Source organism: Argentina anserina, chromosome 3 (genome assembly GCF_933775445.1).
Source record: "Argentina anserina chromosome 3, drPotAnse1.1, whole genome shotgun sequence".
NCBI classification, from domain to species: domain Eukaryota; kingdom Viridiplantae; phylum Streptophyta; class Magnoliopsida; order Rosales; family Rosaceae; genus Argentina; species Argentina anserina.
In genome coordinates, this window is record NC_065874.1 from 31,322,387 (window position 1) to 31,333,554 (window position 11,168).

An 11,168-nucleotide genomic window follows, 5' to 3' on the forward strand; every position below is an offset into this window, starting at 1 on the left:
TGTTTGCTGTTTCAACTTGAGCTTTGCAGAGCTTATAGAATTATATCATAGTACATTACAAATTCTCGAGTCATTTGGATGAGATATAATCATACAACCCTAACGAACAGATTTCAACTATTAAGTTATTAAGTTTATGACAAAGTGTTTATCACAACTATGCTAATTGGTTTCAAATGTCGAGCATGCATTTGATGTTCTGCTTTGCTGATCATGAAAAAGAAAATGATAACTGCATCTGATGTTGCTTGATACACAAGCAGTTCCTCTGAAGAGAAAAATCGTATAAATTTTCTGTCATTGTATAGCTTCTTTTGTAGTAATCTTCTTCTCTACAAAGCTGTGACTGTTTTCCAGGGCCGGATCTGAGCTTTGTGGTGCCCAGGGGGTATAAATTTTGTGCCCCCATATGATAAACAATTTGTACAGAACACTGAAATTTTTAGGAGTTTGGAACTCAATGGACGGCTCATCCCCACGCCGATTTTATTAAATAAAAAGAACATGATATAACAAGTGGGACATAAACAGACAAATCATCTAAAATGATGTATTCTTGCATTTTTTGAAGCAAAATCATCAATTATCTTCTCATAGTCAACATTTGCTAGCATATTTCCTTCAATGGTTAAAATTGCTAACCCATTCAACCTCTCTTGACTCATAATAGCCCTTAGATAAGACTTCAACAATTTCAGTTTTGAGAAACTTCGTTCCGCATAAGCTACAGTCACCGGTATAGTTAATAAAACCTTGTAAGCAATCATAACAGTTGGAAACATATCCGCTCTCTTTGCAAACTCCATAATTTCAATGGATGACCAAGGCTTATTTGTTTCATAGGCCTCACTTGGCATCATTTCCTACAAAATTTGTAACTCCATAAGCAAATATTTTGCATCAATGTCAGAAGCCTCACCATTTCTCAAAGCATTTTCAAGATTCAAACAACAACTTCTCAATTCATGATCATCCAAATAAGCCAACTTTGATGCATCAAACAGAAAACCAAAAATAGATTCAAATGTTTTCATTTGCTCAAACCTGCTTTTTAATTGAGAAAGAGCCATATCCACTAAAACAAGAAAGTAATCAGTTCTAAAGGACTCTAGAGCAGATTGTTGTTCTCTTTCAGTGTTTGGAATTTCATCAAAATGTTTTTTTATGCAAACATGACGTTTTATAGGAAAGACGGGCTCTATTCCCATCAATAGTGCTATTTCTTTAGCTTCACTCATGGATGAATTTAACCCATCTTCCCTATACTTTTCAAAAATAAGAAACAAGTCCCTCCAGATTCTTCACAGCAACATCAAGAAGCATATCTTTTGATTGTAACTTTTTACTCACCAAGTTGATCTTGTACAAAATGTCATGCCAAATGACCAAACTTAGAACAAAATCAAAACTTGAAAACTCACCATTTACCAAAGAACTAGCATCCCTACACACTTTACCATCATCACTTATTTCAGATAATTTTGTTAATGCTTCTTTTATTTGGGCAACTTGAGTTTTGATAGCTTTGACACTCCAAGTTTTTTCTCTTCTTTTTTCTTTCTATCGGATCAAGACTGAATTGCAACTCCAAGTTTCAATTACACCTGTATTAATAATTGGAAAAAGTAGTAATAGATTAGCAATTGATACCCAAATTTTCAACGAATATCACAATGGAAGATACAATTGCATATTAGATATTTAGATTGAACTATTATTTGATTATAATCCACAAAGCAGTAATCAAATGATCAATTTCAAAAGATGATTCCGATATCAAAACTGACAAAGTGACAAACATTCAATACCTATTTGAATTGTGTCTCAGGCTCTCAGCCTACACCGATTGAAACTTGAAAGCCGAAATATCTCTCGAATCACCGTCAAAGGACAAAAAGAAAGAAAGTAGAAAGATTGGGTAATTTGGGTGATGGATGAGAATGAGAGATTGGGAGAGGAATAAAACATTGAAGCCTCAATGTGTACAGAAAATTTTATTGGTTTTAGGGATTGGGAAGAGTAGAAGACGTTTTCGATCGAAAGAATAAGAAACATTAGAATTTAATTGTAAATTGGAGTGAATGGAATCGATGAACTCATCAAAAACCAAGAAAAAGACGAGAGTCCTCTGCAGACAAATTTAAGGATCTGAATTTTTTTTAATTAATTAAATATATAATTAATAGGTAAAACGAATAAAAAATAAATAGATGTGGTGACTCACTCTCTTTACCCGTTTTTGCCCGTGTTTCGCCTTTTCGGTTATGATTGAGGCTCAGTGTTCCAGTTGATATCTGTGAAATGATGAATCTGATATATTTGGTTGATGAATCAGTACTGTGCAATGGATTTTTCGCTAAAGAAAACATTCAAATCCCATGGCTCGAGCAAACACATGAGGAAGATATCTGCCGGATCAGTAGAAGACACCAGTCACGAGGAGCTTCCGATTCTAAATGATCACCACACCCGGGCAGCCACCACCTCCGATTTGCCGGACCACCGCAAAGAGGTCATTGTCAAGATCGACGAGGGCAGTTCCTCAGTAGTATCCGACAGCGCCAGGGAAGTGGACCCCACTAAACATCACGTCGGGAAAATTTGGGGGGAAAACAGTATAGATCTCTGGACGGAGGACGAGAGGAGCAACACCGCCGCCGGAAGCGGTGGATTTCAGTTCGCGCAGAAAGGGAGGCAAACTGCGACGCCGGAGGAGGATCCGCCGACGAAGCTGATAGGGCAGTTCCTTAATAAGCAGAGAGGGGGAGGCGGTGGCGGCGATGTGTCGTTGGACATGGATTTGGAGATGGACGAGTTACAGAAACCGCCGCTGGCGGAGTCGCCGAGGATATCACAGACGTCAAGGGAGCTAAAAGTGTCGTTTCAGTCGCCGGCACCGTCGGACCTCCCTGATATGCCGAACGATTCGGTTAGGAGACGAAACCGGGACTCGGTAGTTGAGGACGAACGACGTCGTAGCGACAGGTTGAGCAGCGGCGGCGCTGACGTCCTTAAGTGCACGTCAAACAAGTCGTTCCGGCGAGAGATGTCATTTCAGAACAACAACAAGTCTGATTTGTTGAGGATGAAGACTAAGTCTAGATTGATGGACCCACCTGAAGGATGGGACGACGGCCGTGTCCCGAAATCGGGTCCGATGAGATCGGGCATGTTAGGCAAAGGCGGCGGTGACGACGACGACGATGATCCTTTTCTGGAGGAGGATTTACCTGATGAGTACAAGAATGTAAACTTTAATGCATTGACATTTCTACAATGGCTTAGTTTGGTTTTGATCATAGCTGCCTTGGTATGCTCGCTTTGTATTAGGGTTTTGAGGCAGATGTATTTGTGGAAATTGAAGCTGTGGAAATGGGAGGTGCTGATTTTGGTGTCAATTTGTGGGAGGCTGGTTTCGGGTTGGGTGATAAAGATCATGGTGTTCTTCGTTGAAAGGAATTTCTTGCTGCGCAAGAGGGTGTTGTATTTTGTGTATGGGATCAGAAAGCCTGTGCAGAACTGTATTTGGCTTGGGTTTGTTTTGTTAGCTTGGCATTTTATGTTAATCAGGAAGGTTGAGGAGGAAACCAATAACAAAACCCTTGAGTATGTGACTAAAGGGTTGCTTTGTCTATTGATTGGGGTTTTGCTTTGGTTGGTGAAGACATTGGTTGTCAAGGTGCTGGCTTCTTCTTTCCACGTTAGATCCTACTTTGATCGGATTCAGGACGCGCTGTTTAATCAGTATGTGATCCAAACTCTCTCTGGGCGGCCATTGATTGAGGTACAGAATGCGGAGGATGAAGAAGAGAGGTTTGCCGATGAGGTAAGGAAGCTACAAAGTGCTGCTGGGGTGACTATGTCTTCTGACCTCAGATCAAATGCATTTCCATCTGCGAGAATTGGGAGGGCAGTTGGGAGTGGCTCTGGGAGGAGCGGGCCGTTGATTGCTGCAAGTGGGGGACTTGCAGCGAAAAGTAGCAAATTTCCGAGGCCAACAATGTCCAAGAAATCGGAGGAGGCTTCAATCACCATAGATCACTTGCATAGGCTCAATCCAAGGAATGTGTCGGCTTGGAATATGAAGAGACTAATGAACATTGTTAGAAAAGGGCATCTTACGACACTTGATGAGCAAATTCTGGATACCACAGAGCCAGATGAAGGTGATACTAAGATCAAAAGTGAAGTTGAGGCAAAGGCTGCAGCTAAACAGATATTTCGCAATGTGGCTCGGCCTGGCTCCAAGTATGTATCAATTCCTTTCCATTTCGGTGTTTTAGTGAGATCAATTGCATTCTTAACTTGGCTTGACTGTGTTATGGTGGTCCTATTTGTTTCTCCAAAATGTGCTATTCTGGTGTTTAGATATTAATTCGATTGTAGTATGTGTGCATTGTCCTTTTTATGTTAATCATTAGATTTCATCATTTAAACAAATCCAGTCTACTCATTTTCTTGCAGGTACATATGCATGGAGGATTTGTTGCGTTTCATGGGAGAAGAGGAGGCTTTGAAGACCATGAGTCTCTTTGAAGGCTCCTCTGAGACGAGGAGAATCCGCAAAACTTCCTTGAAAAATTGGGTGGTAAGCATCAACTGTCAAGTTGTCTAATGGACACTTTGTTAGGTGTTAATTAAGGTATATATGGTCATGTAGGTTTCCTAATACCCCAACTTAGAAATCCAAAATAGTAAGGCAGGGAAAGAGGAATAGAACAAGTTCATCAACAAAAAAATTTCACATGCTCATAATAGCCTCATAGGCAGCAGTTTTGTCTTTGACTGCATAGATAAACACATAAACTTGAACCATAGCAGCCCCGGCTATCTCTTCAAAACATTGTCTGAAGGATAGTACGATCTCCTCTGGTTTTGAAATTTAAGTTTCATTTGTACATCTAACACTTGGTGCTCATTACTTGTCCAGGTCAACTGCTTCAGAGAACGGAGGGCACTTGCTTTGACACTGAATGACACCAAAACAGCAGTGAACAGACTTCGAATCGTGGTGGACGTACTTGTTGGCATTGTCATTGTAATCATCTGGCTTCTTGTGCTGAATATTGTCACCAGCGAGAATATTGTTTTTGCTACTTCTCAGCTTGTGGTTGTGGCCTTTGTTTTTGGTAATACTTGCAAGACAATTTTTGAAGCAGTCATATTTTTATTCGTGATTCACCCCTTTGATGTGGGCGATCGATGTGAAATTGATGGTGTGCAGGTAAGTTTCCATCTCTACCTGTGTCAAATTCTATAAAAATTTCTCACACGTTCGTGTCTCTGGTCTAAAATTTGTCTTACCAATGGCTCTCAGATGATTGTAGAAGAAATGAACATCTTGACTACAGTTTTTCTAAGGTATGATAACATGAGAATCGTGTACCCAAACAGTACCCTTTCAACGAAGCCCATCATTAACTACTATCGTAGTCCGGACACAGGAGATGCTGTTGAGTTCTCTGTCCATGTGTCTACTCCAGCAGATAAGATTGCTGCTATGAAACAGAGAATGATAAGGTATATGAGCAAAAAGTCTCATGCTACTTCATAATTTAGGTTATTATGTTATTTCAATGTATGTTAACCAATTATTTCCTTTGGTTGCATTAACAGTTACATTGTAAATAAGAAGGAGCACTGGTACGCTGATCCAATGATTGTTCTGAAGGATGTAGAAGACTTAAAAAGTATGAAGTTTGCACTGTGGATTACACATAAAATGAACTTCCAAGATGTGGGAGAAAAGTGGGAAAGAAGAGCTCTTCTACTTGAAGAGATGGTCAGGATCTTCCAGGAGCTGGACATCCAGTATCGCCTGCTGCCTATCGACATAAATGTCCGCGGCATGCCTCCCACACCCACCACTGGTCTGCCTCCCTCAAATTTCTCAGCAACCACGAGCTAAATGAAAGATGCAAGGGAATTCGGAAGTCTGACCTCGCCAATGAGGATGTAATAATCTATACTAGAGTGTAGGACCACTTGCTGAATTGTAGAACCAAAGAGAAATGACTAAGGGGGTGTATTCAACTCTGATTTCAAATGATTTTGATTGATTTATTATAATCAACGGATTCTGAAAATCCATAGATTATTTCAACTCCACATAGATTCAGCCAGATTTCATTGTATTGTATTGACCAGATTTGTCTTGATTTGCTTGGATTTCACAAGTGCATGTATGATTTTTATATTATTATTAAATAATAAAATATAGAACATGGAGAATTAATAAGTTGGTTATCTTTTTTTTAATAAATTACAAAATAATAATGTATTTTACAAAGTAATAAAAATATAAAAACAACCAAATATTATATAGTGAAAATTGCAAAGATTATTAGAAAATTACATTAAGAGGTTGCATACTCATCCATTCCGACCTCATTGTCATCATAGTCTTCATGATCCCTCTTATTCGCATTGTCCTCATTATTTTCATTCACATTGCCTTCAATATCATTGTTATCTTCTTAACTTTCATTATCACCATTCCGTGGTCTATTTTCCCACATAGCTTCAGCAATAGTTTCCAAGCATTAGCCTCTGCTCTTTGTTGTAGTTGATTTTGAGAAAGTAGTTCAAGATTCTCGTCTTCCATATCAAGTTTTTCATCATTTTATATTTCAGGAGAAAATTCATCGGAACGACATTCTTTATTGCAACTATTAGTACAATTATAAAAACAACCATCATTTATTTTTTGCCTACAACAATTATACCAAATCACAAGAAAAATCCATAAAATTGATTTGAGCAATTAAAATAAAACACATGATTAAAATAAGAACATAAAAATTTTGGATCTTGTTGAGAGAGAGAGAGAGAGAGAAAAAAAATATATCAAAATCTCATGTCTAGATGCTTGATTTCTAACAAGCATGATATAATGTAAAAATACTTCAAAATCCAACAAAATCAACTAATAAATGAAATCATTCAAAATCAATCGATTTTTGAATACCACCAGAATTCATAGAAGTTTTTGAAATCTTAATTGAATACCTTGAGATTTCAATAGATTGTTTAAAATCTTAATTGAATACCACACGATTTCAAAATATTCTTCAAATATAAGAAAATCCTATAGAATCCTAATTGAATACACCCCCCTAAGTTTATGCTATAGGAGACTCTTCTGATCAGACAGGATGACATACGTGAAACGCAGTTTGATCGGTTTATCTCAAGAAGTTAGTAGTTGCTTAATGTGAGCACCCAAATTTGTAAGTATATAGTTAAATGCTTAAATAGCTTTTGTTAGTCTATGCTACCATTTGCAAGTGTATATGCATCTGGATAGTTTGTTAGAGAGAGAGAGAGAGAGAGAGAGAGAGAGAGAGAGAGAGAGAGAGAGAGAGAGAGAGAGAGCTGGAGATGGTATATGGTTGATTGGTTGTCTATACAAAACAGGAAGCAGAACAACTCAGAAGAGGAGGATGCCATCAACTGGTACAATATATATTTGCGACAATCATATCCCAGTTGTTGGAGACTTGCAATTCATGTTCGGGGTTGCAGAACATTCTTTAAAAGAGGCTGATGCACAACTGGGGTCTATAAAAAGTCATTGAACACCTTGCAGCCTGTGAGATGTCTAGATAATTAGTTATGATATACTTCGCACTTCCTCAGCAAGTAAAAGATGCTTTTTACAAGTTGAAGGATGCCAATTAATCATCGAGCAAACCCTAGAAATCAGTAAGGAGTTGGATCAGTAAATGATATTGTATTCTAGAAAGATATTTATCCTGAAGGAAACTTGGTAAACTTGATGAACCAGTTGGGTTAGCTAGTTCTGTTCATTGTTACTTTATATGCTGGAATGATTTGTGCAGACAATCTTTCGAAATCGAATGCCCTGACATAACCGACCAAGAAAAAGCAGTCATCGTGTAATAGTTTAGTTTCTTTCGAAGAGTGATACAAAAGAACAAAAGCTACAACCCAAAGCCCCCAGGAACTCCCTGTAACTTAAGTAATGACTCTAGGAACATTATCATCTAGTATTCAAAGAAATAATGAAGACTTTAGGGAGGTGTTTCTTCAACCCTCCCTCTCGTTCATTCAACCTGTCCTTTGCACCTCTCCCCTTGTCATTCTTTGCTCACAGGTTTTAAGATGAAGGTCTTGCCTCCAATATTTGTCCTTGATTCCCAGGAACTGCTAATCCTCAGACCTGAGACCAGACTTGTATCACCCTGCAAATTAAAAATTCAATTATATGAGTAAGTCAATACCATAAATATTTGAATATACAGGAATCCATTCCATAAAACCCTGAAACTTGTAAGCATCAACAGAATACCGCATCATATACGGCAAAACAAATATAACTGCAGAAAACCGAGAAGGTGCTATAAAACCTTTCAAAACAGCAAGATAAAAAATAGAGGCAAGCTTTCAGGGCACACCAAAATACTCAAATGACCATCATATAAAACCCCATAGGTGGCTAGCTTCAGAGAAGCATATGCTTAACTGCCTAGAGTTAAAACCATTAAAAACACCATTAAAGTCCCAAAGGTGGCTAGTTTCCATGGCACGGCAAAAGACTCAAATGGAAATCATTCCCCAAATGAGTGCAATATATGAGCTTACTCTTCAGATTTAAATGAATGACAAAATATAAACAGCAATAGGAATCAAAAACCTTTGGAGATCTGAAGAAATTGCATACCTGAAATTTTAAAGAACTGCAACAAAGCTGGATCCACTACATCCTTAATCAGTAAATTATATATCAATTCCGTAGTTGATGCATCTGCAGAGAATCCATACGTCCTCATTTCTAGAATAAGTTCCACTGCCCAAGATGTCTTATTGTTGTTTAACAAGCCTCGGATCATGATGTTATAGGTGCAACCATCCGGAGGACATCCTTTTCCTCCCATTTCTCTCAGCAACTTTTCTGCTTCAACTATTAATCCCTGGAGACAAAGTCCCTGAATCAGTATAGTGTATGTCCTGACATCTGGCTGAACTCCCTTTGATGATAAACCATTGAAACGATCTATTGCAGATTCAATCATTCCAGCTTTACACAAACCCTCAATAATAATATTGTAAGATACAACATCAAGTTCCAATTTGTTGGCTTCCATCTTTTCAAGCAATTCTGATGCCGAACAAAGTTTCTGGTTGCTACACAGACCATGAAGTATCACGTTGTAAGTTCGAATATCTGGGAAGTGGCCACAACCTAGCATCTCCGAGAATAGCTTTTCTGCTTCTTGTAGTCTCCCAGATTTGTAAAAACCATCAATTAGAGAGTTGTAAGTAACTGAGCAGGGAATTAATTCCATACGAGGCATTTCCTTGAAAATTGCATAAGCCTGATCGACCTTTTTTGCCTTGCAATATCCGTTGATCAATATATTACAACTCCAAACATCAATTATGGAGCCCTTGTCAAGCATAAGAGCAAAAACGCGTTGCGCCTCTTCCATGTCCCCTCACAAACAGTAACCGTCCATGAGGGAATTGTATGTAAAGGTATCAGGCTCAATATGTCTCTGCATCATAATCTGAACCACACCTACGGCTTCCACGACATTACCTTCTTTACCGTACGCATCAACCAAGATATTGAAGGTGCGGACATTTGGAAAGACACCTTTATGCAACATGTCATCCAACAGCCTTTTAGCTTCATTGCACCTGCCTAAATTGCAATGACCCTGAATCAAGCAGTTATAAGTGACGACATCTGGAGCAATCCCCCTACTGCTCATTTCAGAGAAGAGCTCCAGTGCTTCATCAATGAGTGTATCCTTGCAAAGGCTGTGGATTATGGTGCTATACGAAACCATGTCAGGCTCGCATCCTCTTTCTCCCATCTTCCCAAGTAAAGTAAGAGCAGCATCTTTGTTCCCCACCTTACACAAGCCCTTGATAAGCGTACTGAAAGTAAACACATTGGGCTTACAATGACCATCCTCCAGCATTTTAACGAAAATTCGTGAGGCCTCAGGCAATTGATTGTGGAGAACAAAGCCGTGGATGAGAGTGGAGAAGGTAATAACATCTGGGTGAAGACCCAATTTGAAGAATTTTCCAAAGACAGAAAAGCTGAGACCCATCTCATTCAAATGGGAATAGCAGTTGATGAGAATATTAAGAGTATAGTCATCAGGAACAATCCGACGCAGGAGCATTTGTTTATAGAGGGCGATGACTGCTGGGTACTCTTTGAATTTGACAAGTTGGGTCGATATTTGATTGAAACGAATCACAGGAGGCAGAGGCCGCGAGTGAATCATTTCGTCGAACACCTTCAAGGCATCTTCAGCATTACTCACTTTCACCACATGGGTTCCTCTCGAATGAAACAAAGCCATGGTATTGCTGAGAGCAGCGGGAAGACAAGGAGAAAGAATACCTCGTGTGCTGTGGCTGAGCATCGTCATCATATTTGTCAGATTCAAGAGATGAGCTTCGCAGCGTCAGATTCAAACTATAGCTGAAATGTACGGTTAATGAGTCATGTTCTAGTAAATATTTTGACAGTTGAATTATAAATTTAACGTTAGAAAATTTATTCTCTCTCAATTCTAGATAGCTAAATTTAACTATAAAACTTGTACATTTAAGTTACTCCACTAGAGATTAAAGGTAAACGAATCTAGCCAAATTTCAAAATACTTTTTAGCTAATGCGTAAGTTTTGGACATATTTTTACTTGATAAAGTTGGATGCTTTTAACCAATATGATAAGTGATCGGATGCCCAAATTATGAGAAACATGCCTCTTCCTAAGTTTGTGGCACTGAGATATGGAAATGCTCAAGTAAAGGTTGTTTACGTTGTGGTTGATATATATATATATATATGAAAGGGATGGGCATGGAAGCCGAAGTTTGGTTCAAATGGCTATTTAGAGGCACATTAAGCCTGAGATGACATATAGTTTCTTTATGGACGGCTACTGTTTGCATAGTGAAATGGAAAAGGCTAGCAGTATTTTTGATATGATGATTAGCAAGGGCTCATGGTTGATGTTTAGAGTTGTAGCATATTGATCAACGGATATTGCAAGGCTAAAAAGCTCGATATGAAACTAGTTCATGATACCATTACTTATACCGTATGTTTGTTTCTTGAAAACAGACTACCATGAAGGCAAAAGCCTCCACGAGATGTCATCGTCTGGTACAAGACATATA

At 38.6% G+C, this 11,168-nt stretch overlaps 1 protein-coding gene and 1 pseudogene across 2 annotated transcripts; one reads left to right on the forward strand and one right to left on the reverse strand.

Moving 5' to 3' along the window:
* The first annotated feature begins 2,243 nt into the window (after positions 1–2,243).
* On the forward strand, positions 2,244–6,162 carry LOC126785840 (mechanosensitive ion channel protein 6-like). 2 transcript variants are annotated; one of them, XM_050511490.1, is made up of 5 exons: positions 2,244–4,248; positions 4,465–4,588; positions 4,931–5,224; positions 5,318–5,520; positions 5,617–6,162. In XM_050511490.1, the coding sequence occupies exons 1-5, from the start codon at positions 2,327–2,329 to the stop codon at positions 5,906–5,908; spliced, it is 2,835 nt and encodes a 944-aa protein (XP_050367447.1). In that variant the 5' UTR covers positions 2,244–2,326; the 3' UTR covers positions 5,909–6,162. The 2 variants fall into 2 exon arrangements, with proteins under 2 accessions (XP_050367447.1, XP_050367448.1); XM_050511491.1 differs by lacking the exon at positions 5,617–6,162 and having other exon boundaries at positions 4,931–5,129; positions 5,225–5,330.
* Positions 6,163–7,668: 1,506 nt separating this feature from the next.
* LOC126785844 (putative pentatricopeptide repeat-containing protein At1g12700, mitochondrial) lies at positions 7,669–10,444 on the reverse strand (annotated as a pseudogene).
* Positions 10,445–11,168: the final 724 nt, after the last annotated feature.

Excerpts from the sequence above, each read along its gene's own strand:
- LOC126785840 (XM_050511490.1), top strand. The coding sequence starts at position 2,327 with ATGAATCAGTACTGTGCAATGGATTTTTCGCTAAAGAAAACATTCAAA. Across the intron at positions 4,249-4,464 it reads GTGGCTCGGCCTGGCTCCAA|GTACATATGCATGGAGGATT; the intron begins GTATGTATCAAT and ends ATTTTCTTGCAG. Across the intron at positions 5,225-5,317 it reads GTGAAATTGATGGTGTGCAG|ATGATTGTAGAAGAAATGAA; the intron begins GTAAGTTTCCAT and ends AATGGCTCTCAG.